Genomic DNA, 26,912 nt, shown 5'->3' on the forward strand with positions numbered 1-26,912 from the left:
GAAGAACAATCTTACTTGCCTGCACATAGCTCTGCTGGTCTAGCAGGTGTATGCACCGGCATCGCACAAGCTGTAACGTTAGGTATACGTCTATAGATGCAATAAGCAGTATCACTCATATACTTTATAGTGACACCTCTGGAGATGATTAAAGTGCGACAACAAACAGAGTTGGTTACCCATAAAAGTCAAGTAAGAAAATATACTGGCTTGATTCAAACAGGGTCCCTCATCATACGTCAAGAAGGGTAAAGTGCACAAGTAATGTTTGGTGTGGTTGATTCACCATGTTCTCTAGCATCAAAGCTCTTTACAGTGGATTGATGGCTACTGTCGCAAAACAATCTTGGGGTAACGAGTACATAGATGCAAGCAACCAACTGACTTTATGAAATAGGTTTATTTGTCAAATTCTCTGGATACACCGAGATCAAGGCCATGTTTCAAAAAGCGTCTGGGAGATCTGATGATACTTTACAACCATGGCAGCATATGGTCAGTTTAAAGTTATTCTTTTCGTTAGTGTGAGCTCATATGGATGTATATAGGCAAGTGGAGGTTTAGCCAATGTACTTGTGGGTGTACTAAACTCACCGCCTGATATTGTAAAGACAAGGTAAATGAAACAACCAAGAGAAGGAATATTGATGCATAAATAGAATGCAAGATGCTGGAAGACTATACACAAGTACTTGGGATTGTATCAAGTCGATGGCACGTCAAGAAGGATTCAGATCATTTTTTAGAGGATCTTGGCTTCGTATTATCCGCGTTGCACCAGGTAATTTCTAGTCATTCAATCCATACACTCACTAAATCCCTGTTCAAAGGTGGTGCTATTCAATTTGCATGCTACGAACAAATTCTTAGTTGGTTGAACAAGCGCTCTCAAACATTAGACTGAAGAACTTGTATTGCTTGTATGTTATGAGCTACAGCCAGTCATTAAATCGCATGCAATGCTTTCAAAAATAAATCTAAAGTATCATCACATAAAAACACTTTCACTTATGGTAGATCTTGACTGACATTTCTTCTTTGATGATAACAATCTATTGTCGCTTTTTACATTGATTTTCACAGTTCAATGTTTATCAGAAATCTATCTTTCTTTAGGACTCTATTGAGGGTTAAACATTCAAAGAGGCTCTCTTAAGTTTTTGTCCCTTAATTCTTGAGAGGCTATTCAAAATGGTTGTGGACTGAATAATTACAGTGGTCTGGATTCTGTAATTTCATAGGATATTGTCGGTAAGCACTGTTCAAAGTTTGTTTTCTGCTCACACACGCACTTTTACATATATACAAATCAATGAATTTCACATCTTGTTTCTTGCATAGAGTATTTATGCGCACAATTCAACATGACGTATAGGTGAATATCAGAGGTATCATAGCCACTGACGTAATGAAGTCCGGGGTAATCATGAGGATTCAATAGCCGCAGAATATAAATCAAATCAAACCAACACTATGTTCTGTTGTTTTTCTCTCTTTTCTTTACAAAGTGTAAGTAGCAAGGACGACATAGAAGAAAGAAGCTAATGCATATGGTAGTATCATGTCCTCCGAAGAAAACAACAACAACAATATTGCTGAACAAGAACTTGCTCGTCTTGACAAATTTGTAAAGGCTGAACCAGGTAGTGAATACACCATTGATCAAAAGGAGCAAGAGCTTTGTCGTAATTTTCCCGGTGGACAAAGCGAGTGTATTAGACTTCGCTTGGAATGTGAGTACTATTAAAAAAATCTTCAATGGCTTATGCGTTGTTATAGATACCCAAATGTTCACTAAAATGCAGGAATTGGGCTTTTTCTGTCAATTACCTATGGATCCCACAAAGACTTATATGGAGTGTAGAAGAGTGTAGACATTATTTGCGCGTTTTGTATATTATGATTAAAAAAAATAGCAATTCTTAAACAATGTGAGGTTAGTACAGGGTTTTCTTTTTGACTTTCGATCGCGTTCTGTCATTATTTATCCGGGGGTTTAAATCTGTATCAGCAATGACAGCCTTGAATTTCTTTTAGATATAAAAAGACTCGCTTTTACATTCAGTGTAAGTAAGTACAAAGAAAGAGAAAGAGAGAGTAAAAAAAAAAAAAAAGGGAATTGCTTGTAGATCAAAAAGAGAGAGAGAGAGAGAGAGAATAGAATGATGTGTTTCCAGATCAAAAAACCAAAATGAATAACAGTATTTCTCATTCAATGATTGTCTCTTTTCTTTTTTGATTTCTCGAGAATCTAGCTTCAATGGAATCAAAAACGAAAAAGAGAGAGCGTGTCTTTTACTCTATCCATAGTAAAGTAAGTGCATAGATACATTTCTTTCCAATTAGCCAATCAAATTAAAGTTTATACGTCACTTAAAAGACCAATGACACTTGGTCTTTTTTTTTTTCTTTTTACATCTTACTTTATTACTCCATGTCTGCTGATCCCCTATCTCTTCTTCGTGATTCGACCATCAGTAATAAACCTGTAGTACTGCTGAATGGGGCTGGCGAGACTGTCACCAATATTTCAGAAGCAAAGACTATCAAGTTTAGTGACAATACGACATTTCCACGCGATGTACCTACCAACTTTAAAAAGACAAATGCAGCCGAGACAGACACGTATACCTTAGAAACCCTGATATTCTTGGTCCAAAATGCAAAACTAGACAACTCAGCCTACTTTAAAGAGTGCCGTACACGCGGTATTGAACATGTATCGATTGTCGACAAAAGAAAGATTCTAGATTACTTAACAGGCAAAGTGGATCAATCACCCAATGTCTCTCTTTCTACGTCGAATGGTAAAGATCGTTGATCATAACACAAGACACTTATAAACCAATAGAAAAAAGAGCTCGCGATGATACCACTCTAACAGAGTCATTGACCAAGAAGGCTAAAGTAGCACCACCTCAATCTGAAGACTCTAAAAAAGTAGTTGAGAAAGTCAATTCTCGTGAACGAGAGATCATCACACGCTCTTCTGTCTTGCAAGGCACCAAGAACTTTACACATGCTATCAACTTGGCTAAACAATTAGTACTTGGAAAAGATGTCCCACCTGCCAACCGAACCAACACTACTCAAAAAGCAGGCCATAAATCGAGTACAAAACCAACCACTACCACAACACCTGTTACAGCAGCAGCCAAGAGTCAAAAACTGTCTTCCAAAGACAAAATACCACTTGTGATTGTGCCTGCTGCTCCTACAGCCAAATTCACATTGTACAATATCAAGCAATTTTTGGAAGATCAGAAATACATTGATTCACAAGAATTAAGAGAGGGTGGATTGAAGAAACCAGAGAGAGTGACTATAGAACGCAAAAAACCCAATGGACAAATTGTGCCTTATCATGTAGTGGATTCAGTTGCACAGTTTAAACAGAGTGATTGGGATCGTGTCTGTTGTGTCTTTGTAGCAGGACAGTTGTGGCAATTTAAGGGTTGGAAATGGGAAAGACCCGTTGATCTCTTTAGTAATGGTGAGTGCACAATAATATGTTCTATTGATTCATATCTCTATACAGTCAAAGGCTTTTATCCCAAGTGGAATTCTGATAAAGTCAATAGTCCTGCTTCTGAATGGGCTGTTACTGAAGTGAATGTAAGTCCAAGTAAATCCATATTGACTAAATAAATAACCACGCGTATAGATTCATAGAAGTAAAAGACATATGGATAGAGCTACTGTCTCTCAATTCTGGGATGCACTTGATAGTTACAATGCTACACATAAACCATACCTTAACTTTTAAGAAAGATAAAATAAACTCTTTTTTTTTTTTCTCTTTATTTTTCTGAACATGGTTGCTAAATTACCCAACTTGATTCCACCTTTTAGGTTTAGTATAGTAGAAGAAAACTTGTTTCGAGGTGGCTATCCAAAGCCTCGTAATAAACGCTTTTTAAAGAGGTAGGTTGACATCTACAGTCTCAAGTGTTCATCTTGATAGATTACGTCTCAAGACAATCCTGTCTCTTATACCAGACAAACTGATGCCAGAAATGCAAGCGTTTTGTGACCAAAATAATATCCAAGTATTGCACTTGACTGTAGATAGAATGAAAGAAGATAATATACCCTTGACATACAATAAGACATTGATGGCTCTACAAGTAAGTCGAAACCCTATCAACTCATGATTGACACACAAAACATACAGCTCATTATAGATCCTGTCAATCATCCACTATATGTTCACTGCCTTGATGGTGCAGATGTGACAGGACTTGTTATTGCCTGTTTACGCAAACTACAAATGTGGAGTAATTCAAGTGCCATGGGTGAATTTGCTAGAAACTTGCATACAAGTGTCGTTTCTAGTGAAGAATTCGAGTTTATTGAAAACTTCAAGAATTTTGAAGTCACTATTCCTATGACACTTCCACTCTGGTTATGGGGGGGACAAGTGAATTTTAGAAAGCATGCTAGTTTGCGCCTTAAATTCTTGAATTCAGAAATGATGACTGAAGAAGAAAGAGAACTGAAAGACTTGAAAGAAAAGAAAGAGAGAGAAAAAGAAGATTATTACAAGAAACGAAAGAATGGCAAGTAATCTATAGAGTAATAAAGGGATTAATCAAGCTTAGATTTACTGGATAATCTGTTTGAATCAAGTGCACCTACTCGACATCGATCTACTTCCAATAATCCCAATACAACAAATAACAGCACTGTGTCTACACCCATAACCAATGCTAATTCACCCATGATACCATCTGCCCATGTGGATGATACAGCCATGGCTTCTGAAATGAAGCATGAATCAAAAGATTCTTACCTTGTAGATGTGGATGTAGATGTGGATGGTGTGATGATGGATGGATTAGATCAAGTAGAATACAAGAACAGAACAGCTGGTAATACTTTGGCTGGTGTTTATGAATTCAATGACGATATGGAAGAAGATGATGAAAAGAACAGATACACTACAGAAGTGATCAGTAGAACTTTAGACGCATTAGCATTAGAAGGATTGACTGAGTTTTAATTATTAAAAGACAAGCATGTTTGTAGTATTTACTAAATCCTTCATGGTGGGATTTCTTTTCTTTTCTTTTTTTTTTTTTCTTTTTGTATGTATAAATATATATGTATATGTATGTGTGTATATATATATATGTGTGTGTGTGTGTGTATGTTAAATGACTATGTATAGGTTAATGTTTGTTGAAAATTATTTATCCACTGCACATGAGACAAGCATCTCTGTTGTCTATAGAACACTGTAGTTGTGCTACTTTAGCTTGTTCTTCTTCACTTAGAGCTTGTTCTTCGCTATTCAAACTCATGCTCTTAAGAGCCAGTTGATCCACAGTAAACTAAAGAAGATGAGTAACTATGCATACTATTTATGCTTACCTTAATGGCATCAACAGCAGGTCTTGTTCTTAAATAATACATGCCAGTCTTTAAACCCTTCTTCCAAGCATAGAAATGCATAGAAGTCAATTTACCATAATTAGGTTCAGCAGTAAACAAATTCATTGACTGAGACTGATCAATAAATGCACCTCGATCAGCAGCCATGTCAATGATAGTACGCTGAGAAATCTCCCAGACAGTCTTGTAGAGCTTCTTGAGATCATCAGGAATTGTAGGGACCTCTTGGACACTACCACCATGCGCAATCATCATGTTCTTGATATTATCATTCCAAAGACCACGCTTAACAAGATCATTCAAGAGGTGTTGGTTCACCACTTGGAATTCACCGCTTTGGACACGACGGGTATAGATGTTACTAGTGTAAGGTTCAAAACATTCTGTGTTACCCAAGATTTGACTTGTACTGGCTGTAGGCATAGGAGCAAGCAAAAGAGAGTTACGGACACCGTGTTGTTTAATATTGGCTCTCAAGGTGGCCCAGTCAAGACGATCAGATCCCTTAACTTGCCACATATCGTGCTGAAGAATACCTTGACTGACAGGAGATCCAGGGTAAGATGCATAATGGCCTTGTTCTTTGGCCAATTCACATGAGGCTTCTAGAGCAGCAAAATAGATACTTTCAAAGATATCTCTGTTGAGTTGTCTAGCTTCAGGAGAGTCAAAAGGGAATCCCATTAAAATGAAAGCATCTGCAAGGCCTTGAACGCCAAGACCAATACTATTAAACAATTAAAAAAAAAAAAATAGTGATTGAATGCTACTCACGGGCGATGACGCATGTTGCTTCTTTCAGCTTCTTCAACAGGATAATAATTGACATCAATCACTCTGTTCAGGTTGCGTGTAACAACCTTGGCAACTTCATGAAGCTTATTGAAATCAAATGTCTTTGTTGTCGTATCGACAAATTTGGGTAAAGCAAGAGAAGCCAAATTACAGACAGCTACTTCATCAGGAGAAGTGTATTCAATGATTTCTTTTGAAAGGCATGAGTATCAAGTATGTATGTTCAAGTATCATTACCTGTACACAAGTTGGAAGAAGTAATGGTACCCAAGTTCTTTTGATTTGATTTCTCGTTACAAGCATCTAATGAACCCATTAGAAACAGCCATAGCTGATGATAGGGTTACCTTTATAAAGCATGTAGGGCATGCCAGTCTCAATCTGAGCTTCCATGATAGCAAACCAAAGCTTTTGAGCATCAATGGTCTTTCTGGCCTTGCCTTCCTTTTCATACTTGGTATAGAGTGCATTGAACTTTTCACCATGACATTGGTCTAGGCCTGGAGCTTCATTAGGACAAAACAAGGACCATGGTCCATTTTGTTCAACACCTACGGTAAAGAAGATAAATATGTTATATATCAAACCTTTTTCAGTCACTTACGTTGCATGAAAAGATCTGACACCCAAAGGCCCAAGAATAAATCACGGGCACGGACTTCATCAGCACCTTGGTTCTTTCTCAACTCCAAAAAGTCAAAGACATCAATATGCCAAGGTTCAAGGTACATGGCAAAGTTACCGTTACGCTTACCACCACCTTGAGTAACAAAGCGAGCTGTATCATTAAAGACACGGAGCATAGGCACAATGCCATTTGAAGTACCATTTGTACCCGCAATATAAGAGCCAGAACCACGAATCTTTTGGAAAGAGACACCTACACCACCGGCAGCCTTGGAGATACGAGCACAGGTTGTCAGGGTATCATAAATGCCCTCAATACTGTCTTCTTTCATTTGAACCAAAAAGCAGCTAGACAGCTGAGGCTTGGGTGTACCCGCATTGAAAAGTGTGGGTGTAGCATGCGTAAAGTACTTGGAAGACATGAGATCGTATGTCTTGAAAGCGCTTTCCAAGTCATTGCCATGAATGCCAAGAGCAACACGCATGATCATGTATTGAGGGCGCTCGACGATTTTACCATTGATCTTGAACAGATAACTACGCTCCAATGTCTTGAAACCAAAGAAACTAAAATCATAATCTCTATCGTGGATAATGGTAGCATCAATCTTGTCTGCATGAGCCATAACAACATCATAGAGTTCTTTAGATATAAGTGGGTTGGGTTCCTTAAGCTTAGGATGAACATGATGATAGAGCTTTGAGACAACATGACTGAACTTGTCATCTGTTTCTTTTTGAAGATTGGAGATAACGATACGAGCAGCCAAGACAGCAAAGTCAGGATGATTGGTAGTCATGTAAGCAGCCGTTTCAGCGGCTAAATTATCTAATTCGACCGTTGTGATGCCTTGATAGACACCAGATACGACCTTTTGAGCAATTTGAGCAGGAATGACAAACTCTTCGTTTAAACCGTAGCATAATTTAGAGATACGTGAAGTGATTTTATCAAAGTGCACGCTTTCCTTGCTGCCGTCTGTAAGTATGATAGATATTAGTCATTTGATAAAATAGATGTGCAGTGTTTTATATTTACCTCTTTTGATGACATACATCATTTTTTTTCTTCAATTCTTTTTTTATATCTAGAGGAGTGGTTTTGATGAAGGCAATAAAGGTCTTAATAGAGAGTAAAGGACCTGAAGGATACCAAGAATAAAGAAAGAAAGAGAGAGAGAGAAGAAGAGGAAGTAGAAAATTAAGACGCGATTATTTAAAGGTCAAAAAATTGTTTTTTTAAAAGACGCGACGCGCTTTTTGACGTCACGTTGAAAAGTTATACTGCGATTGACATATCTCTAATGTATCTATTCAGAGATTATTAATCAAGTACATGGTGCCTTTCATAAGTGGAGATTCGAAAAAAAAAAATTGTATTCAGAGAAACCATGATAAAAAAAAAAAAAAAGTACGATAGCAACAGAATTAGGAAGTTAATTTAAGTCCATTTGCATTCTTTACAAAGACATTATTTGATTATAAAAAGGGGTAATGGATCGTATGGATTCGACTAGATAAACTGGCCAATATTATTCAATAGAAAGGCACATGTTTGTTTTTTTTTTCTTTCTTTCTAAAAGTATGTCATATTCCGTAAGAAGATACTTTATGTTTGCTTAAAAATGAAAATATAGCTCATTCTCTCAGACATGTATTGTATCCATAGAACAATTTGTGGTTTGTGCTTATTGAGTCACCTTTGACTTGTTTAAGTTGTGCAACATGTGTATTCACAAACAATGAATGATCTAAAATATGAATGGAGACATTTCTTTTTGGATGTTCAGACTGGAAATGGTCGAGCAAACTATGATAGAAACCATACAGTTTATCTCACAATGAAATTGTGTAATATCACCTTAACTTTATTGAACAGCTTTCTATCAAAATTTGGTGTAACAGTAGAGTCTTTTAATGCTTCACTAACTTAAGAGGACTGTAACAGACATTGGATCCCTTGTAAACACCTTGTTCAAGGAACACATCACTAGAAGTAAAACCAACCGTAATGTGAGGCCAGAAAGACTATATTATAAACTGTCAAAACAACATGTATAGATGGGACCCATTTCACTTACTTCAGGATCAAAAAGTGCAGTATTACCACCATTCTTTGCATAGATCTTGAAGATTTCTTCACGAATCTTGACAAGGTTAGGTGCACTTACAATGATTTGATATACAATCTTCTCGACACCAGAGACAACAACATCTTCTTTTCCGAGACAAATCACTTTGACTTTGCTGGATTGAATCTTTAAATCACGAGCAATCTTATTTACTTGTTCAATAGTGACATTGGCGGTAGCAAGCACAGCAAATTCAGGCGGTGTAATGACAGTAATATGAGATTCACCTATTAATCTCTATAAGTATTGACTTGAGGAAATATCAGCTTACCTCTGTTAATTAAAGGAACCTTAGTTGAATTGACAGCATCAAAGACAGGTTTGACATATTGAAAATCAAAATTCATGCCCAACCAAGAAGAATTGCCTTTTTTGATTGTCAATTCTTTTATATCTGTGATGTTATCGCTTACCAGCAACATGCTCAATAAAGGGCACTTTTTTAGTATCCAAGATGTTCTTGGAAAGAGCTATATCAGCACCTAATCTTTTTTCTTTAATAAAAATTTTCCTATACGCTATATGCATTCACCTTTCCATGGAACACCCAAAGGGGTTTGTTTTTTGCTAGGTGCAGCAGAAACGCCTAAACTACAAAACGCAGCGCCCAAAAGCAACAAAACAGACTTGATCATCATATTGGTATAAAATAGAAAAAAATACAATAAACAAAGAAAAAAAGGGCTTGCTTTAAATGTTGAAAATCTTTAGCTGTGTAATGTGACCCAATTCTGTCTTGACAACCAATGAGATTGCTTTTCACATAGCATATGGTTAAAAAAGAGAGAGAGGTTTTGATCTGTGCAGCATGATTCAAGCAACGTGTGTGCTCTTAAAGCAATAGCAACAATATTGCCTCGATTTGTTTCTTTTTTTAAAAAAAACAATCAGCAGATTTTTTTTTGAACATAGAATAACCTCGGGAAACTTGAGTATTTCTTTTTTTTTCTCGCTTTGTTGCTCATCTGAAAATCTCGAGATCATGAAGTTACTATTGCTCTTCTTTGCCTTGATCTCGGTTGTTTACTCAGACTATTTTGATATACTAAAAGAGGAATTTGAACAGACACCTACAGGTCGAGTTCGCAGATTTTTTATTACAGCAGAAGAGGAAATTTGGGATTATGCTAGTCAAAGTCAAATAACTGTGCCAGGTAAAACAAGGTTACATGCTTCGTAGGACCAATACATTTACAATCGCGAATAGATATTCATGTTTTGGGCACTCGGTATTACAAAGCATTATACCACGAATATGAAGATGAATCCTATACCAAGAAAAAGAAGCGACCTTACTGGCAGGGAAACATGGGCCCTATCTTGAGAGTCGAAGTAGGCGATGTGATTCAAGTCTTCTTTTGGAACAAAGCGTCGAGGAATTTCACCATTCATCCTCATGTAAGCCATGCCTATGCTTATTTGAATAAATACTCATTCGATTTAACAGGGTATCTTTTATGAATTTGAAATGGAAGGCGCTATCTTTAAAGGATCTTTTGATGACAGTATTGTAAAGCCAAATCACAATTATACTTATACTTGGAATGTATTACCTCGAGCAGGACCTGGGCCTAAAGATGGTAACTCAATTGTTTGGGGCTATCATTCACATGTCACTGAAGCAGATCTGTAGGTAACATTACAAATGTACTAAACTAACAAAGAAACAAAGTTATGCAGGTCTATATGGCGCCATTGTAGTTTACAGACCTGGTACTCTATCTAATAAGGACATAGTTACATCTATTTTCGGTAATTGTGCTAACAGCCTAGACAAAAACGTTAACCAATTTATAGTGACAGACGAAAATCAATCCCCTTATTTACATCAGACAAAATCAACATTATATCCAGATTTCGATTCAACAAAATACAATGACAAACAACTGTATCAAGCAAACCAATTCCATACGATCAATGGACTTGTGTCTTCTTCTCCAAAAGACTTGGTGGTCAAAGTAAACACAACTTGGCATTTGATAGGTTGGGGAACCTACTGGGATATGCGTAACATTCAATGGCAGAATGCGCAGATCTATTGGGACGAAGAACAAGTGGATCATATTCGCATAATGCCTGCTTCTTTTCAGACAGCTATTATTACGCCAAATAGTCACAAAGGGACATATCAGTTTGGCGTTTTGAAGAGTAGCAAAGAGGAAATGGTGATGAATTATATAGCTTCATGAGTTGTTCAATAAAGACGTACTTGTCAGGTCCATGATGTATAACTTGTGTATCAATAACGCGTCATTTATATGCCAACTAGATATATCGTTGTACGAATTGTTCTGTCTTTCACTTGCTACATAATACTGAAGACAGAACTATTAAGTGCCATCAAGTGTCTTTTTAATAAGGTATTTGTATGTGAGTCATCAGTCCGGTAGAGACACCAGGCAAATAGAGGCTTAAACAATCCATACAAAATTTTAAGCATATAAAGGCGCTTCAAGCTTGTGTATGCACGCATAAGTACTCGAAACACTTGCAAACTATGTTTACTAACATCTATGGTACCTTTAGAGTTGATTTGGACACAAAAAAGCGACTTTTAAAATTTGGCCAAAGTGGCCATTCGGCCAAAGGGTATTACCAATGAAAATTGTGAGTTTGACAACTTCTTTTGCTCTTTTCGATGCTAAAGGACGATAAATGGAGCTATCAACAAGTATAAATACTCAAAGTGTACGGCAGAGGCTTTAGTTTTTGACTAATTTGTTTACTGAACGGTTGTACTATAAAAGTGGTATGATAGGAGTGAAAACCATGTGGGCATTTTTGCCTATTTGCTCAATATTTTAGCAGCAATATTGTTGTATTCTTTATATTAGAAGACTCAAAAAGCAAAGATCTACAACTTTTGTCGTTATACCAAAGCCCATAAACTGCATCTTTATGTAGTTCCAAGCAAAAGCCCAATTTTGGATACTTCTCTAAGATTTTATTATTGCTCCGCGTAAAGTTACCCTGGTGACACTCAAGAGACGGGCGCAGTTCATACGGAATTATATCATGCAATTATGCTGCAAATGAACTAGATAGGATAATATGAAAGGAATGCCACTGCTATGAGTGGAAAAAAAATTAAGAGAAGAATTACAGTCTTGTGTGTACTTGCTTTTCATCTGCAAGCAGCTGTAAAGCAGTACATGTTTGTTGTAGAGTAGAGTAGGCATCAAAAGAGACGTTGTCAATAACAAATCTCCAGTGTGCTTTCCAGACTTGCGAGAGGGCGGTAATGATAATGCCAGCAACAGTTAAGTGTTTCTTTCGTGAACAATCTATTCTGGAGAAGTTTAGTGTAACAAGTGCCTGAATAATATATCTTCGACAGTGGTCGTAGGCCAAAGAAATTCGAAAATGAGATTGTTGCAGAAAAACTTCTTTGGCGGACACTAGAAAAGGAGATGTTGTTTCATTTTCAAGATGAATAGTGCAAATTGGACAAAGAGGCGAGGGGAACGTATCAAGAATTATAGAGTGAAGAAATTGTCTTGTGGGTAGCTTGGAAACAAGGAATCGGTACAGCATATTACGAGCAACTGGTAGCAGAGACCATCTCCAAAAATCGAGCCAAAAGGCGCTAGATATAGCTTGTAAGCGCTCTGGAACAGATGTATCTTGAGGAAATCAAATCACTTTCATCTTTTTATTGTTTTCAATTCCCGACTCAAACTCATTTTGTGTGTGCATGATGATATCTTGATGCTTGTCTGATAAGTGCACGGATAAAACCTACACAGAAGACACAATGAAGTTAGATAATACAAGAGAAATCATGTACGTACTACAATTATAAGGGTTAGAAGCTTCAGAAAGAGCTTGATAGTGCTGATCATATGTCATTCTTTGATGAGCTATTTCTCTTCAGCCATACTATGGAAACAACCGCCTTTTTTTTTTAGCTAAAGATATGTTACCTTAGCCATAAGACTCAAATAGTAGCAATAGTTTATAAAAAAGCATCTTTTGATCCATGGATGAGAAATATCAGACTTCCTCTTTTTGATCAAGCGGCTTAAAAAAGCAATCAGGTTTCATCTAAAGTCCGGCCACCTTTTTTATTTCAAAGCGATTGTATACGTGTTCTTCTTCTTTTACTTGACAAATAATTATGTTTGAAAAGTCCTTGACTGACCTTATACGAGGTATCAGGGCCAACAAAAAAAACGAGCAAAAATACATTGCTGCTTGCTTACAAGAAATTCGTAATGAAGTCAAGTCTAATGATCTCGATATAAAGTCAAATGCTGTTGCCAAATTGACCTATGTAAAGTTATACGTGTTTCTTATAAAGAACCCTTTTTTTTTCTGATGTTTATTGCTAGCTTCATATGCTTGGTTATGATATGTCCTGGGCCTCTTTTCATATGGTAGAAGTTATGTCTAGTTCAAAGTATACCCATAAACGTACAGGTTATTTAGCAGCTAGTCTTTCCTTTCAACAAGACACAGACGTGCTCATGTTGACTACAAATTTGATCAAGAAAGATTTGGCTGCCCCTTCTGTGGTTGATATCGGTACAGCCCTCAGTGGTCTTTCCCATATTGTCACACCAGATTTAGCTAGAGATTTATCCCCTGATTTAGTCAGCATGTTAAACCACTCTCGGCCTTACATTCGAAAGAAAGTTGTACTAGTACTCTACAAGATCTTCCTCAAGTTCCCTGAAGCATTACGTTTGAGTTTCCCTCGTCTTAAAGAAAAGTTGGAGGATCCTGATCCATCTGTTGTCTCGGCTGTCGTAAGCGTTGTTTGTGAACTAGCCCGTAAAAATCCCAAAAATTATTTGTCACTTGCCCCTCAATTGTTTAAGCTGTTGACCACTTCGTCCAATAACTGGATGTTGATCAAGATCATCAAGTTGGTAAGTATTAAGCCTCATAAAATCACAGAGATTAAGTCCTGTTGTAGTTTGCTTCTTTAACCCCTCTTGAACCAAGACTCATTAAGAAACTATTACCTCCATTGACTTCCTTGATTCAAACAACGCCTGCGATGTCTCTGTTGTATGAATGTATCTATACTGTCATTACAGGCGGATTTTTAGAAGCTGCAGGCGATGCAGGTAATGCTTTAGCAGCTACTTGTACAAACAAGTTGCGTCGATTCCTCGAAGATCCTGATCAAAACCTGAAATATGTGGGTTTGTTGGCTATGGGAAAACTACTGGCTACCCATCCCAAACTTGTTGCTGAACATAAAGACATTATCTTGGAATGCATTGACGATGAGGATATCAGTATTCGCTTACGTGCTTTGGATTTAGTGGTAGGCATGGTTAACCGCAAGAACATTATGGATATTGTCAAACGTTTGATTGTACACATTATGCCCAAGGATCAATTTTTGCATCACCAACAGGAATCATTGCATGATTCTTCTACTATTTTTGACCCTGCTTATCGTACAGATATCATTCACCGTATCATATTTATGTGTTCGCAAAACCATTATCACTACATTCATGATTTTGAGTGGTACTTGTCTGTGCTGGTCGACATTACTTATGCTGCTGGTGTGAATGTGGGCGATATGTTGACAAATCAATTGATGGATGTCAGTGTGCGAGTCAAGAGTGTACGAGAATACTCTGTAAAGCAAATGTATCATTTGCTACAAGACAAACAGTTTTTGGAAACAGCTAAAAAACGAGATGCCAACATTGAAGTCTTGTCTGCTGCTGCATGGATCTGTGGTGAATATTGCAAGTAAATTTTTTTTTTGTCATGACTATCTCTGTGTACTCATAGAACTCGACTAGTTATTTAGAAGACATTCCCTCTACACTCGAATGTTTGTTGACTCCTCAAGTAACAAAGTTGCCTGTCAAGGTACAGACTATCTATGTTCATAGTGTGATCAAAATCTTTGCTTACTGGACAACTGAACTGATTCCTCAATGGAATGCTGAACTCCAAGGCGAATTCATCAAAGTAACTCAGGTGATGCATGATAAAATGGACATGTTTACTCACAGTGCTGATTTGGAAGTGCAAGAGCGGGCTTATGATGTCAAGTCTTTATTTGCTTTAATTCTGGATGCAGTTCAGAGCAGCACAGATCAAGTTCCTTCTGTGCTTGAGGGTTTGCCTGAATTGTTCTTTATTTATGAATTGAACCCCGTGGCGCCTAAGGCTCAATCAAAAGTGCCTGTGCCTGAAGGTCTTGATTTAGATGCTTGGATCAATGAACCCTTACCTGATTTAATTCAAGACTTGGATTCAGATGATGTTGAAGAACCTAAACATGTCTCTGTTCAAAAGAAGCATCGTAAGAAAAAATCAAGCAAGTCTGCCCATTATGAGAGCAGCCAAGACGAAGAAGAGAAAGAAAAGGTAAAATACATACACTTGAATCAAGCTTACACATAATCATTAGCGCCGTGCTATCAGAAGAGAAGCTCGCAAGAATGATCCTTACTATATTGGTGGTGATACAAGCAACAGAAAACTTTTGGAATTGGACGACAGTGACATTGAATCGATTCCCGTGGTAGAACTAAGCTTGGATGATATTAAGAAATCCAGTACTGCTAAGAAATCATCCAAGCGCTCTGCTAAAAAGCCTGTTGCTCGTCCTGTTTATGCTGAAGAAGAAATGCCTGAAGATGCCGTTGTCTCTGACGAAGAAAAACAAAAGAAGAAAAAGAAGGGTGTTGTCTACACTAAAAAGTCTACTCGTGATATCTTTGAGAATAATGAAGAACAGGGCTTGAATAATGTTGACTTGAACACACCTTTGGGTGAAGATGAAAAGTTCCAAGCTCCTCGGACTTATCTTAGCCCTGAAGAACTTCGCTTAAAGGAAGAAGCTCGCTATAGAGCTGAACGCAAACAACTCAAAGCACTTCAGGTATTTATTTTATAGAAACAATTGGATGAATTCATGACATTTAAACAGAGAAAGAACAAGGAAGTTTTGGAAATTAAAAAGAAATCAACCAAGTCTTCTTCTTCTACTACTCAACCAGAAAAGAAAAAGAAAAAGAAGTCCACAAGCAAAAAATCTGCCAAGGTAAGATGGATCCAAATGAATAACATTGTAGCTGACATAATGCAATAGCAAAAGCAAGAAGAAGAGGAGCAAAAGTTGGCAGAAGAAGATTTATCTGTCAATGCGGAACAAGTACGGGATGTAGTCAATCAAGAAGAAAATCGCCACTTAAAGCCTATCCAAGTCTTCAGTGATGATCAGATTTCTTTAGTAAGATATACATGTAACAAAAAACATCATACTGACAAGAGAAAATAGATGGCCACATTGAGTTTACTTGATCAAGAAACACCTACCATTTCCATTCAATTTGTGATGGAAAACAAGAGTGCTGAAACAATGCTTCCTAGTGCTCATATGGAGTTTGCACAGTCCTTTGATTTAACCTGGGTTGAAAACACAGATACCAATGTTGCATCTGCTACTGAGCATTTTGAATTACAAGCTAATGAAAAGGTCGAATCAAAGGCTTGTTTTGAAGTCAAGGGCAATGCTAGAAAGGGGCTTTGTCTTCGTGGTGATTTGTTTTATGATGTAGAGGTAAATTTAGTTTGTATAGTGATATTGAAATAACCACTTTATGTCTAGAATTCATCTGCTCTGCATCAAAATGCCTTTGAATTACCTATACCTGTCAGTTTATTCTTGTTACACGATGCTTTGATGGATCCTAGCGTATTTGCCAGTATGCTAGCAGAGCGTGGTAACGAATTTGAATACCATGCTCATATCACCATTGATGTGCCCCTTTCCAAAGAAGAGTCGATGCAAGATGCTATTATTCGTGCTTTCGAGATTGTCACACGTACTTCTGGTCTAGCTGTCGTGGAAGTGATTGCTGGTGCTGCTTCATTGTATGGTAAAAGTATTCAAGGTGTCCAAGTGGCTGGTTTGCTTAAATGCAACTTGCAAACAGAACAAGAATCTGCTAATTTAGATATTGATTTAAAGAGTACAGAAGAAGGATTGTTAGAAGGCTTGGTCTATGAATTAGAAAATGTACAAGTAGTGTAAAATAAACTATTTTTTTGGACTGCATTGTTCGGGGTTAAGAAAATAAGGGGAAAGAGTAGATCTTGATTGTAATCTTTCTTTTTAGTTTACTTTCTTTTGGACGCGATGGCAGCTTGGAGTAGTTTGCCTGTAGAGATATTAGAAAACATTTTAAAGCACTTGACAGAAAAGGATGCTTTCCAATGTCAATTAACGTGTCGAGAATGGGAAAAGACATCTTTAAAAGTAGCATATACCTATGTTCACTTGTTCAACTCACACAAACTTAACTGCTTTATTCGGACCATAAAAGAATCCCCCAAATTACCTGGTATTTATGTCAAGAGATTACTTTTAAGCAACCGCTTTGGCAATACAACAAAAAATTGGGACACGTATAATCGATTTTCAATGTTAGTTAAGCACTGTCCTAATGTAGAAGTCGTTATTTTGATACCTTCTTGTGTTCCCTTTTATTCACAAGTCATGAGAGAGCGTTATGAAGGCAATTGGAAGAAGCTCAATTCTATCAATCCACCTACTTCTCCAGAAGAAATCGAATATTATAACACCACCATCTTATCCATGCAAAAAAAGATCAAGAGTATTACCATTTGCGATCAAACAGCATACAGTCCATTTGATCTAAAGAATACAGAATACAAAAACATAATTGAAAAACTAGGCGACTTCTCTCAACTTACAAACTTAAATATTATTCGCCATACAAACGAAGCATTGTATGAATTTGACCGTATTATCGATAAGTGTCCCACTTTAAAAGAACTCTCAATGACACTCTATCCTTTTGAAGAAGCACCTGTAAGCTCCGGTCGTATGCCCGATAAAATTACACCCAACAAGAACATCACAAAATTTGTTGTGCGACACCCTATCCGTTCAGAAAAAACAATAGAATACATTATGGACAAGTTTCCCGACTTGGAGGTGCTTGATTTAGATGGTCATTTTGAAAATGCACCTCTACTAGAAATGATCAGTTTAGCTCCCGCCATCAGCAATGAATTATTAGAGCGGTTGACTAAATATGCCCAAGAGAGGAGTCTCTGTACTTTAAGACATTTCTTTGCACAAAATATGGGACACGTTGTACGCTATTTGTCCGGTATTTTGGCAGATGGCCATTTGACTATTCGATTTGTGGTTGAAGACTTTATTGATGACATTGCTTACTGCAGTCTTGATGCAACGATTGCTAAGCAGATTAGTTATATTAAATTAGAATCCAAGAGTTGTAATCTCACCCTTCCTTTCTTAAATGTGCTTGAAGAAGGTGGAAGTTTATTACACGACTTGTTCCTTATCAATGATGGCAATATCTATCCTGATTCAGCAAGAGGTGACGCTGATTTCGAGAGCTTAGTTGCAGGTTATTATCTCGATCGCATCTTTGAAAGCTGCTCTTGTTTAGACACTCTTTGGCTTGAAAAGACCTTACTTATCTACTGTAGGCCAAATGCAGGCAAGAGCCAAACTATAAGAGAGCTGCGCCTAAGAAAGTGTCATATATTTGCTCCTGTCTACTATCAACTTTCTATCCGTCTACCAAACCTAAGAACACTTTATGTAGAAGACCCAGTATCGGTCAATCCTGATGGCAACAAAAAGACAGACAAACGCCTCAACTTCTTTTTCGATATGCCCTATTCTTCTCTTGATAACTTGACATTGAAAGCTGAAAAGAATGCGCCTGAGACCAATACGTTCTTTCATGTCAAAGTGAGTACAATGTCTGGTGACTTTTACTACCGAGGAGACTATGTCAGATTGATGCCTACAACCCATGCAGAATACAAATTGCTTGTATCGAGTCCTATGAACTTGACTATTTGTGTTCGATGTAAATCACTTCAGAAAATTACTATTCATGGTTGGGGTTTATTTAATACGTATGATATTCCTTGGTTTTAATAAATGTATACAGTTTCTTTTTTCTTTTATTAAATCTGCTTCCCTTCCCTTTCTCTTTCTCTATTTAAATACACAATCTGTAACTAACATAACGACCAGCAGTTTCACTTTCTCTCAAGATTTTGACAACCTATTCATAAAACGCGTCAAATTAACGCGTATGGCTCATTTATCTTACCTGTCCACGCTTCAAACCATAATATCTAGCAACAGGATCAGAGTGTTGAATACGAGGTAATTGAGTCTCCTTTAAACGGCTAAATGACTTGTTAACTATACAGACATCATTCTTGTTGATACTTACTATCTTTGTAATAAGGTGGCCTTTTCATCTGTAGTCAAGACTTCGTGCTTAGGAACCAAAACATGGTGTGTAATGTTGACTAATAGTTCGTTTTCTTGGAAGGATTCTAATGTATGCTTTGAAGGTAATGATTGAATGACCTTGTTGGCAGAAGAGGTCATGTTTTTTTGATAGATACAGATACCCTTGGGGATTTGTTGTTGTGCCATACGTTCAACATACCTATACATAATTAGCATTGGTCTATAGGCTATGTACTTACACTCTCAAAGGCTTCACACCCACAGAAGGATCTTTGGGGAAAAAGACGAGTAATTGATCAGTAGGATCGTCTTTCTTTTGAACTACAAAAGTCAATTGATCACGACTACATACAATTTAGTCTTTGGCTAGTGTCGAGATTAGACTTACTCGACATCACCAGAAGGAGCAAATGTACGTTTGAAAGACTCCAAGTCCATATCGAGTTCTGCTTGAGTGACAGCATAGCCCTAGAGATGAACATGTCAGCATAAAATGTCGATTCTTATATGCGTGCTCATATTTACTCTATCATGCACCATTTGGTGTGCAGTACGGTAAACTCTCCATAATCTGGTGGCCTCGTTGTTATTGGGATCCATAGTGAATAGTGTCTTTAGAGAAAAAAAAAAGAAGGTTATCCAATTTTTTTTTCAAGAAGATTACAAACCGCGACGCAAGAGCAGTCACAAGCATTGCTAGCCATTAGCCACTGGTATGTATTGCTTTTAGAGATTCTACAAAGGTCAACAAAGACGAAACAGACGCCCTTATTGGTTGTGGGGCATACATAGATGAAAAACTACAGCCTAGATCCATGACATTATCTATTCAATGTGCGAAATGAGTCCAAATTATGCAGTAGATTTCAATAAATAGTGTCACTGTACGACAACACGAATGCCACACTAGAAGAAAGGATTTCAATGCATGTCTACATGTAGTGTATAGCTATCAAGGCTTGCTCAAGAAACTTGATATGACCATTCCATGTATGGACTGCTTTTCCTTCGTGGATTCTAGATACGAAAACAAAAGGGAGCGCCGCTACTTTGATCTGTTCACAAAAAAACCCAGCAAACAAATTCGTTTACCTTTTACACTATTATGCGACTCTCACTTGGGTTCGTATTTGCTTTATTGGCATGTCTCCAAGTATTTGGTCTCTATTTGTTCCTTAAGGGTTTCCTGCTCACCCGTCAAATGTTTGACTTGAAGGGCCAAACATATCCTTCTTGGGATCGCTTTCCTCTGAGTCAGTCTTCACAAGTGCACTCGTCATTTAAACCACCTACCAGCATACCGGCTAGTTTGCCCTTTAAGCGTGCCATCGTCATTGTGATTGATGCATTACGATTTGACTTTGTGATTCCCAGTAATAACTCGCATGATCCTTATTTCATCAACCAATTTCCAGTTCTCCATGACCTTTATACGTCCAAGTCAGCACTTTTGTACCAGTTTCGTGCAGACCCGCCTACCACCACAATGCAACGCGTTAAGGGACTTATGACAGGCTCATTGCCTACATTTATTGATGCAGGATCGAATTTCGCCTCATCAGCAGTAGGAGAAGACCATCTCTTGTACCATATAAAGCAGAACTATCCCAACATCTACTTTATGGGTGACGATACTTGGGTCAACTTGTTTCCAGAAGTATTCAATCAAGCCAATCAAACCTATGACAGTGATAGCTTCAAAATGCTTGATTTAGACTCGGTTGACAATGATATCCTGTCCCATTTATGGCCTACTGTCAAAAGAGACGATTGGCAATTACTCCTGGCTCATTTCTTGGGCGTAGATCATTGTGGTCATACCTATGGTCCTTCTGATCCCAACATGCAGCGTAAATTGAACCAAATGAATAGCGTGATTGAAGAATTACTGCCTTTTGTTGATAAAGACACATTGCTCGTTATTATGGGTGATCATGGCATGTCTGTTGAAGGAGATCATGGTGGCGAAAGTGTTGAAGAATTGATGAGTACCTTGTTTTTGTATTCTGGTCGCCCCTCATTCAAAGACGAGTACATGCAACAATTTTCCCGTCGTATTCACCAATCGCGAGCAGAGAAACTTGACTATGATATAGACAGTATTTCAAAACGACTTTTGTATAATGCAAAAGAATATCCTATCGTAGCTCAAATTCATCTTGTGCCTACTTTAGCCTATTTGCTTCAAATTCCTATTCCCTTTGGTAATCTTGGTGCAATTCTACCTGATGTATTGCATCCTTTACATCAAGGCAAGAACCGACTTTATCATCTTTTACATATGGTTGAACAATTCAGAACAAATGCACTACAAGTGTATGACTATCTTGATCAATATGCTCAACAAACAAGCCAACTAGACTTTTCTTTCTCAAAACTAAACCCTCTAAAGCAACATTTATATAGAGCAGAGTCTATCATGTTATCCCTCTTACAAGAGCCTAGTTTCTTGACTGATTTAGAATCAGACTCACCTTCTTCCTTAGATGCTTTTACTCTGCAGTTGGAAAAAGCCATTTTTGCGTATGATACATTTCTCATTAGTACTATCAAATATTGCCAGAGTATTTGGGCTCAATTTGATACTGGATGCATGTTGCTTGGTGTGATAATTTTGGGTCTTGGTACACTGACTTCCTTCTGCCTATTGAATCAACCTACTGTTTCTTCAACATCCATCTTGAAGGTCGCTTTACCTGTATTATCTGTTGGTTTGCTCATGGTCTATGCTCGCTATTCTGTGTTAGATGATCTTGTGATGAGCAAAGGCTGGTTTGAAAAGATGGACTTTGTCGATTGGATAGGTGCCAGTGTTGCCATTGCTATCTGTAGTTCTCTCTTGGTGATCAAACCCCAAGCAACTACAAGCCAATTCTGGAATAAGCTAGATTGGCCTCTGTTAATCTTAGCTAGTATTGTGCAGTCATTTACATTAGGCTCAAATAGCCTTGTAATTTGGGAAGATCGTGGTACTTTATTTGTATTGGGTGTACTCTGCATCTTTTGGATGGTTCGTAATTTGACTTCAATCCCTCAATTCAGTTTTGTACAAGTCATATTAGCTATAATTTTTCCTATGGGCTTGTTGACATTGGCACGTATAGCTAGTTTTACGGGTCAATGCCGTGAAGAGCAATTTCCTCATTGCAACTACTTTCACAATGGCCTTCTCATATTCGAACATAGCAATGAAGGCTACATGTCCATTGCACTCTTGGTTGTGACTTTTACTCTTCTCGTCTATTTTGGTGCTCATCTGGGCCGCATCACCAACATGGTTGTCGGTGGTGTATATCAAATCTCGAGCATCATTGTGTTTTATCGCACTGTGTACGAAATTTTCTCCAAGACATTAGACACAGGAGTAGAAGAAAAGACAGAGCTTGCTCTTATGATTCAAAAATACGTTGAAATCTATCTTCCTCGAGGTGTTTATGGCTTGTTCTTCTTTGGTGTGCTCCTTGCTTTTATCCAGCTTTATTATTATAGTCCAGGACAAGAAAAGCGTGCAAGTCGTATGTGTTGGACATTGTTTATTTTAGCCACACCTGTGCTTGCCCTGCTTCAACGTCCTCTTGGTTCTGCTATCATTCTAGGCTCACCTTTCTTGATTGAATTGCTTTGTCAAGGCGCTCCTTCTAGTCTTCTGATTCGTTTGACGATCCTTCATTTCTTGGGTCACCACTTGTTCTTTACGACAGGACATCAAGCTACATTTACTTCGCTACCTTGGAAAGCGGCTTTTATTGGGTTCCAAGACATGCATTATTATACTGGCATGGTTCTTGTCACACTCTCTACAGTTGCTGGCTATATATTAACATGGTTAGGATGGTCTGTCATTTTGCTAGAGACTATGGAAGAACACAAGGCACAAGTCAGCAAGGAATGTTTACATCTCTTGACTTTGTTGCATTTGATTCCTACTTTTCTGTGTGCTGTTTTTGTATTTGTACTTAGACGTCATTTGATGACTTGGAAGATCTTTGCACCACGCTTCTTATTTCAAGTCTTGTTACAGGTTGGAGCTCATGTTGCTGCTATCATTTCAGAAAGATTTTTGTAAATATACATAATTTATTATTTCTAACTTAAAAAAACAAAAGGAATGGAGAGGGCATACATGACATAAAAACATAATCATATCCTAATCGTCTTCATGATAACGAGAAGAAGATGAGTGTGATGGATAAAGCGTAAATGAGGAAGAAGGAGAAGGAAAAGCTGTACTATGAGATGGTCTTTCACGCATCAGCTGTTCCAGTCTTGTCTCATTCTTCTCAACCACAAGTGCTTTTAACCACTTGATTTCACGCTCCAGTTCATGCACTTTACTTTCCATCATTTGAGCTTTTTCAGTCATTTCATAAGCAGTCTTTTGCAATGCTTGTTCTCTCATTTTCTTTTTGATACGAAAACGAGCAGAAGCAGCTGTATTTCTTCTTCTTTTATCATCTTTTGTTAAGGTTGATTTCTTTTGTGAGTTTTGGCTGCCGTTACTTCCTATACTACTAAAGCTAAGAGCACCATCGCCAATCACAGGCCTATCTTCATCTTTGTCACTCTCATGTTGATCACTTTCTTCGTCTTCCTCCATGTCTTCTTCGTTTTTAGAAGTTGACTTTTTTGCAGAAATAGATTCCTTTTGTTTGCCTTTTCCTTTATGATCATTGAGTAATGAATCAATCGAAAAAGTGAATGTCGTATCCCCCAGTTTAATTGTTCTTGTGGCTGTCATTTCCTGCAGCATGTTGTGTTGAGTCAACATATCAACATCAAGTGGTTGCTTTTGTGGCGGTTGTGGTTTTTTGCCCTTGTTACCCACACTATTTTTTCGAAAACGGAACTGCTGTTCTTTCTGAGTTGCTGCTTTTGTCTTTTTAGGAGCAGTATCAGTGTCATTGTTTGTATTCAGAACAGGCGAGGTAGGTGTGGCAAATAATGTTGCAAATCGATCTGAATGGTCATTGGATACCTCGCTTTGTTCTGAAGAGAATGGGTTTATAGAAGGCATGCTTCTTCGATGCACAGGTGAAGAAGAGGATTCTGTGGGATATAATACATCCCTTTGCTGTTGTTGTGAATCTATAGGATCGTGCATGACAGGCTCTTTATCATTCAATAAGTATGTCATAACTGGTTTTATGATGTTTACCATGCCCTAATAGCATATCCATATTTGATGAAGACGGTCTTTGCTGTTGTTCAAGAAACAAAGCTAAATTATTCAAGGTTTGTTGATTCATAGGTTGACTGTTACTTCGATACGGACGTTGAGGAGCTAAAAGAAAAAGAAAGAATTAGATTTGCCTAGATCAAAGCCTTTTTTTTTTTTACCCTGGAAATTGTTAGTTTCAAGAAAGGCTGCATGATTTATGTTTAGTGTTGGAGTCACAAGAGCGTTTTCATCAATGGTGTCGTTGGCATATCTGAATTGAGTATTGGCATAAAAATCAAGTTCATGCTGTAGCTCATTCCCTGTCAAAATTTGTGTAGGGGCCATCATTTGATTCAATACTTCTAAATGAGCCCATGTTGTTGAGGATCTATCCTTTGTCTGCTTATCTTCATTATCTTGTTGCCCTTGATCTTTTGACTGTGTCATTGAAAAAAAGGGAAGAAAAGAAAGAAAGAAAGAGAGAGAGAGAGGGAGAGAGAGAAAGGGAAAAAAGGGACCAGAAAGGAATAACGTCATATTGTGAATTGAAGTTTTCTGATATCTTTAAAGGTTCTTTGTTGATGAACAAACTTTGTATTACCCTCAATTATAGAAATGTCGCAATAAGTGCGAGATAACTGCTGTGAATCGCGTCATTTTTGTTTCTCCGTTTCAAAGTGCAGTTTTATTGATTATGCCAAAATTCCAAATCTTGACTTCGCCGTCTTCAGCACCAGAGACGATCTTTGTATCACTTAGCGCCACAGTCGTTACTGGACCATGGTGGCCTACTAAAGGATAGAGACAGCGGCCTGTTTCTGTATCCCAGACACGTATTGTCTTATCATGAGAGCCAGACACAATCCGAAGCTTATCAAAATCAAGGGCCCAAATACCTTGAACATGGCCAAACAGTGTGCGAACACAATTGCCTGTAATAGCATCCCATATCTTGATCGTATTATCTAATGAACTAGAGACAATGGTGGGGTTATTGTTACGTTTAGATAAGAGCTCATCATTTGAAAACACTTGAACATTATTGGGTGCGGTAGCATTATCGATGATGGTTTTAGTACAATCAGATGCGTTGATTGGATGTTGCGACTTGATAAGTTGTGGTGTAAACCCATGTATGCTAGGAAGAGCCACTTGCACTTGTCCAACATGACCGCGATAGACCCTGACACATGCACGCTGCTGAATATCCCACAATCTGACAGTGGCATCGTCACTACTAGAGACAAGCATGTTACCTTCATGACAAATACGGACAGAATTAACCCATTCGGTATGTCCTATTAAAGTACAGCATTCACCCAGCTCAAAATTCCAAACACGAATGGTGCGATCCGTAGATCCGCTTGCCAGAATACGCGAATCAAAATGGAGACTCAGAATGCCACCTGTATGACCTTCAAGCGTACGAATACATTGCCCAGTTTGGTAATTCCAAATTTTAAGTGTGTTGTCCATAGCACCAGTGATGGCTTTGCAGTCATCGAATTGAAGTGCTCGGACACAACGGGTGTGACCCTCTAGTGTACGTATGCATGCTCCTGTTTCAAGGTCCCAGACACGCACTGTTTTGTCAAATGAACCCGTCATAACCAGCTTAAGTATTTCGTCAAATTGAACACACATCACGCCATTTGTATGTCCTTGTAAGGTAATAACGTTGTAAGCATGATTTCGCCAATTACGTTCTACAATCGATCGTTCACTATAGACGTCTTTCCATGGTCTTTTATGCGGTGTAGTCTTAATCCGCTTCTTTTTAGGTGGCTCTTGAACATCTTGTTTTAGAGGTCCGCATGCAGTTTGAAGTGGTGAAGGTCTCTTTCGAACAGCATTGGAGCGAGTCTTGTCAAGAAGGGGTAGTCCCCATCCGCATTTGGCACATTTTTTATCAATGTGTTGCTCACACATACGGTGCCACAATGCATCATCGTCTGCTAATGATTTCCATGTCTGAGAGACTTGAGCAGCATGACAGAGTGTTTTAGCATCCAAATGTGAAAAGATAGTCATAGAGACTTCTCTAGGTAAAATAGACACAAAGTCAATACGTAATAAAGGTTTTGTAACGTTGTGCAGGAATGAAAGCTGTGGCATGCAACATGTTGAAACAAGTCCTTTCAGAATCAAAAGTCGTTGATCTGCTGGTGCTGCTGAAAATAAAGACCAAATATGCGATATGGCTTCTCTGTCTGCTGTCTCTAGCTTTTCTAATTGCTATCAAAGCATTATATAAAAATTATTTTTTGTATTGATTGTTGCTTACAATTTGAGTTTGTAGCAGATCAAACTCATCAGGGCCACAGTTTTTAACCAGGTCTGGTCGGTGTCGATAGCATAGTTTCTGAACATTGCTGATTTGTGATGGTACATGGCGGGTTAAAAAGGGGTGCAAAGGTTCTTTTTTATTCATTTGATAATAGTAAGAGAAAAAGAAAAGAGGAAGAAATGAAGGAATCCTTTTTGTTTGATTTTAAAAGGAAAAATGGACGTTGTACAAACTTTTTTTTTTTTTCGTTTTGTAACGTTACTGACA

The 26,912-nt window shown here is 37.8% G+C and overlaps 13 protein-coding genes across 13 annotated transcripts; 8 read left to right on the forward strand and 5 right to left on the reverse strand.

Moving 5' to 3' along the window:
- Positions 1–3: 3 nt before the first annotated feature.
- B0P05DRAFT_467475 (mitochondrial carrier domain-containing protein) lies at positions 4–792 on the forward strand (the record flags this gene model as incomplete). The annotated part of the gene is made up of 6 exons (XM_051574386.1): positions 4–82; positions 131–248; positions 317–351; positions 398–495; positions 549–616; positions 660–792. Coding segments are annotated over 6 exons (531 nt in total), but the record flags the coding sequence as incomplete, so codon positions are not given.
- A 765-nt stretch (positions 793–1,557) lies between these two features.
- B0P05DRAFT_536436 (uncharacterized protein) lies at positions 1,558–1,988 on the forward strand. Its single transcript, XM_051577575.1, has 2 exons — positions 1,558–1,733; positions 1,780–1,988. The coding sequence occupies exons 1-2, from the start codon at positions 1,562–1,564 to the stop codon at positions 1,872–1,874; spliced, it is 267 nt and encodes an 88-aa protein (XP_051435995.1). The 5' UTR covers positions 1,558–1,561; the 3' UTR covers positions 1,875–1,988.
- Positions 1,989–2,422: 434 nt separating this feature from the next.
- On the forward strand, positions 2,423–3,785 carry B0P05DRAFT_536439 (RNA pol II accessory factor, Cdc73 family-domain-containing protein). The gene is made up of 4 exons (XM_051577576.1): positions 2,423–2,807; positions 2,852–3,493; positions 3,539–3,615; positions 3,665–3,785. Exons 1-4 carry the CDS (start codon positions 2,435–2,437, stop codon positions 3,764–3,766), a joined length of 1,194 nt encoding a protein of 397 aa, XP_051435996.1. The 5' UTR covers positions 2,423–2,434; the 3' UTR covers positions 3,767–3,785.
- Positions 3,786–3,814: 29 nt separating this feature from the next.
- Positions 3,815–4,567, forward strand: B0P05DRAFT_467486 (tyrosine phosphatase family-domain-containing protein; the record flags this gene model as incomplete). The annotated part of the gene is made up of 3 exons (XM_051574387.1): positions 3,815–3,924; positions 3,965–4,127; positions 4,175–4,567. The coding sequence occupies 3 exons, from the start codon at positions 3,815–3,817 to the stop codon at positions 4,565–4,567; spliced, it is 666 nt and encodes a 221-aa protein (XP_051435997.1).
- Positions 4,568–5,048: 481 nt separating this feature from the next.
- B0P05DRAFT_488725 (ribonucleotide reductase) lies at positions 5,049–8,199 on the reverse strand. The gene is made up of 7 exons (XM_051575287.1): positions 7,856–8,199; positions 6,794–7,795; positions 6,537–6,740; positions 6,427–6,492; positions 6,169–6,379; positions 5,374–6,121; positions 5,049–5,333 (listed from the first exon to the last, which is right to left on the reverse strand). Exons 1-7 carry the CDS (start codon positions 7,875–7,877, stop codon positions 5,193–5,195), a joined length of 2,394 nt encoding a protein of 797 aa, XP_051435998.1. The 5' UTR covers positions 7,878–8,199; the 3' UTR covers positions 5,049–5,192.
- Positions 8,200–8,849: 650 nt separating this feature from the next.
- B0P05DRAFT_467461 (uncharacterized protein) lies at positions 8,850–9,295 on the reverse strand (the record flags this gene model as incomplete). Its single annotated transcript, XM_051574384.1, has 2 exons — positions 8,850–9,175; positions 9,220–9,295. The coding sequence occupies 2 exons, from the start codon at positions 9,293–9,295 to the stop codon at positions 8,850–8,852; spliced, it is 402 nt and encodes a 133-aa protein (XP_051435999.1).
- Positions 9,296–9,765: 470 nt separating this feature from the next.
- B0P05DRAFT_536446 (Cupredoxin) lies at positions 9,766–11,170 on the forward strand. The gene is made up of 5 exons (XM_051577577.1): positions 9,766–10,102; positions 10,156–10,346; positions 10,396–10,577; positions 10,621–10,700; positions 10,746–11,170. Exons 1-5 carry the CDS (start codon positions 9,931–9,933, stop codon positions 11,135–11,137), a joined length of 1,017 nt encoding a protein of 338 aa, XP_051436000.1. The 5' UTR covers positions 9,766–9,930; the 3' UTR covers positions 11,138–11,170.
- A 1,853-nt stretch (positions 11,171–13,023) lies between these two features.
- B0P05DRAFT_536455 (adaptin N terminal region-domain-containing protein) lies at positions 13,024–16,986 on the forward strand. The gene is made up of 8 exons (XM_051577578.1): positions 13,024–13,819; positions 13,867–14,663; positions 14,717–15,290; positions 15,334–15,807; positions 15,856–15,969; positions 16,018–16,158; positions 16,207–16,488; positions 16,537–16,986. Exons 1-8 carry the CDS (start codon positions 13,286–13,288, stop codon positions 16,960–16,962), a joined length of 3,342 nt encoding a protein of 1,113 aa, XP_051436001.1. The 5' UTR covers positions 13,024–13,285; the 3' UTR covers positions 16,963–16,986.
- A 59-nt stretch (positions 16,987–17,045) lies between these two features.
- On the forward strand, positions 17,046–18,873 carry B0P05DRAFT_636340 (uncharacterized protein; the record flags this gene model as incomplete). The annotated part of the gene is made up of 1 exon (XM_051583622.1): positions 17,046–18,873. The coding sequence occupies exon 1, from the start codon at positions 17,068–17,070 to the stop codon at positions 18,871–18,873; it is 1,806 nt and encodes a 601-aa protein (XP_051436002.1). The 5' UTR covers positions 17,046–17,067.
- B0P05DRAFT_536460 (RNA polymerase) lies at positions 18,849–19,831 on the reverse strand. The gene is made up of 6 exons (XM_051577579.1): positions 19,726–19,831; positions 19,589–19,668; positions 19,440–19,544; positions 19,178–19,399; positions 19,052–19,130; positions 18,849–19,003 (listed from the first exon to the last, which is right to left on the reverse strand). Exons 1-6 carry the CDS (start codon positions 19,798–19,800, stop codon positions 18,938–18,940), a joined length of 627 nt encoding a protein of 208 aa, XP_051436003.1. The 5' UTR covers positions 19,801–19,831; the 3' UTR covers positions 18,849–18,937.
- A 409-nt stretch (positions 19,832–20,240) lies between these two features.
- On the forward strand, positions 20,241–23,277 carry B0P05DRAFT_536461 (uncharacterized protein). Its single transcript, XM_051577580.1, has one exon. It carries the CDS (start codon positions 20,306–20,308, stop codon positions 23,264–23,266), a length of 2,961 nt encoding a protein of 986 aa, XP_051436004.1. The 5' UTR covers positions 20,241–20,305; the 3' UTR covers positions 23,267–23,277.
- On the reverse strand, positions 23,278–24,914 carry B0P05DRAFT_536463 (uncharacterized protein). The gene is made up of 3 exons (XM_051577581.1): positions 24,538–24,914; positions 24,356–24,481; positions 23,278–24,309 (listed from the first exon to the last, which is right to left on the reverse strand). Exons 1-3 carry the CDS (start codon positions 24,893–24,895, stop codon positions 23,348–23,350), a joined length of 1,446 nt encoding a protein of 481 aa, XP_051436005.1. The 5' UTR covers positions 24,896–24,914; the 3' UTR covers positions 23,278–23,347.
- B0P05DRAFT_536464 (quinon protein alcohol dehydrogenase-like superfamily) lies at positions 24,767–26,841 on the reverse strand. Its single transcript, XM_051577582.1, has 2 exons — positions 26,643–26,841; positions 24,767–26,593 (listed from the first exon to the last, which is right to left on the reverse strand). The coding sequence occupies exons 1-2, from the start codon at positions 26,787–26,789 to the stop codon at positions 25,031–25,033; spliced, it is 1,710 nt and encodes a 569-aa protein (XP_051436006.1). The 5' UTR covers positions 26,790–26,841; the 3' UTR covers positions 24,767–25,030.
- Positions 26,842–26,912: the final 71 nt, after the last annotated feature.

Source organism: Gilbertella persicaria (assembly GCF_025201335.1).
Source record: "Gilbertella persicaria strain CBS 190.32 chromosome Unknown B0P05scaffold_14, whole genome shotgun sequence".
NCBI lineage: Eukaryota > Fungi > Mucoromycota > Mucoromycetes > Mucorales > Choanephoraceae > Gilbertella > Gilbertella persicaria.

Excerpts from the sequence above, each read along its gene's own strand:
- B0P05DRAFT_536455 (XM_051577578.1), top strand. The coding sequence starts at position 13,286 with ATGCTTGGTTATGATATGTCCTGGGCCTCTTTTCATATGGTAGAAGTT. Across the intron at positions 14,664-14,716 it reads ATCTGTGGTGAATATTGCAA|TTATTTAGAAGACATTCCCT; the intron begins GTAAATTTTTTT and ends GAACTCGACTAG. Across the intron at positions 16,489-16,536 it reads ATTTGTTTTATGATGTAGAG|AATTCATCTGCTCTGCATCA; the intron begins GTAAATTTAGTT and ends CTTTATGTCTAG.
- B0P05DRAFT_536463 (XM_051577581.1), bottom strand. The coding sequence starts at position 24,895 with ATGACGTTATTCCTTTCTGGTCCCTTTTTTCCCTTTCTCTCTCTCCCT. Across the intron at positions 24,482-24,537 it reads TGAAACTAACAATTTCCAGG|CTCCTCAACGTCCGTATCGA; the intron begins GTAAAAAAAAAA and ends TTTTTCTTTTAG. Across the intron at positions 24,310-24,355 it reads GGATATGCTATTAGGGCATG|AGCCTGTCATGCACGATCCT; the intron begins GTAAACATCATA and ends TGAATGATAAAG.
- B0P05DRAFT_536464 (XM_051577582.1), bottom strand. The coding sequence starts at position 26,789 with ATGAATAAAAAAGAACCTTTGCACCCCTTTTTAACCCGCCATGTACCA. Across the intron at positions 26,594-26,642 it reads ATCTGCTACAAACTCAAATT|CAATTAGAAAAGCTAGAGAC; the intron begins GTAAGCAACAAT and ends ATGCTTTGATAG.
- B0P05DRAFT_536446 (XM_051577577.1), top strand. The coding sequence starts at position 9,931 with ATGAAGTTACTATTGCTCTTCTTTGCCTTGATCTCGGTTGTTTACTCA. Across the intron at positions 10,103-10,155 it reads AAGTCAAATAACTGTGCCAG|ATATTCATGTTTTGGGCACT; the intron begins GTAAAACAAGGT and ends AATCGCGAATAG. Across the intron at positions 10,347-10,395 it reads ATTTCACCATTCATCCTCAT|GGTATCTTTTATGAATTTGA; the intron begins GTAAGCCATGCC and ends TCGATTTAACAG.
- B0P05DRAFT_488725 (XM_051575287.1), bottom strand. The coding sequence starts at position 7,877 with ATGATGTATGTCATCAAAAGAG. Across the intron at positions 7,796-7,855 it reads GATGTATGTCATCAAAAGAG|ACGGCAGCAAGGAAAGCGTG; the intron begins GTAAATATAAAA and ends TCATACTTACAG. Across the intron at positions 6,493-6,536 it reads GCCCTACATGCTTTATAAAG|ATGCTTGTAACGAGAAATCA; the intron begins GTAACCCTATCA and ends TGGGTTCATTAG.
- B0P05DRAFT_536461 (XM_051577580.1), top strand. The coding sequence starts at position 20,306 with ATGCGACTCTCACTTGGGTTCGTATTTGCTTTATTGGCATGTCTCCAA.
- B0P05DRAFT_536460 (XM_051577579.1), bottom strand. The coding sequence starts at position 19,800 with ATGGATCCCAATAACAACGAGGCCACCAGATTATGGAGAGTTTACCGT. Across the intron at positions 19,669-19,725 it reads ACCAAATGGTGCATGATAGA|GGCTATGCTGTCACTCAAGC; the intron begins GTAAATATGAGC and ends GTTCATCTCTAG. Across the intron at positions 19,004-19,051 it reads ATGGTTTGAAGCGTGGACAG|GTTGTCAAAATCTTGAGAGA; the intron begins GTAAGATAAATG and ends TTTTATGAATAG.
- B0P05DRAFT_536439 (XM_051577576.1), top strand. The coding sequence starts at position 2,435 with ATGTCTGCTGATCCCCTATCTCTTCTTCGTGATTCGACCATCAGTAAT. Across the intron at positions 2,808-2,851 it reads CTCTCTTTCTACGTCGAATG|AAAAAAGAGCTCGCGATGAT; the intron begins GTAAAGATCGTT and ends ATAAACCAATAG. Across the intron at positions 3,494-3,538 it reads CGTTGATCTCTTTAGTAATG|TCAAAGGCTTTTATCCCAAG; the intron begins GTGAGTGCACAA and ends ATCTCTATACAG.
- B0P05DRAFT_536436 (XM_051577575.1), top strand. The coding sequence starts at position 1,562 with ATGTCCTCCGAAGAAAACAACAACAACAATATTGCTGAACAAGAACTT. Across the intron at positions 1,734-1,779 it reads TATTAGACTTCGCTTGGAAT|ATACCCAAATGTTCACTAAA; the intron begins GTGAGTACTATT and ends GCGTTGTTATAG.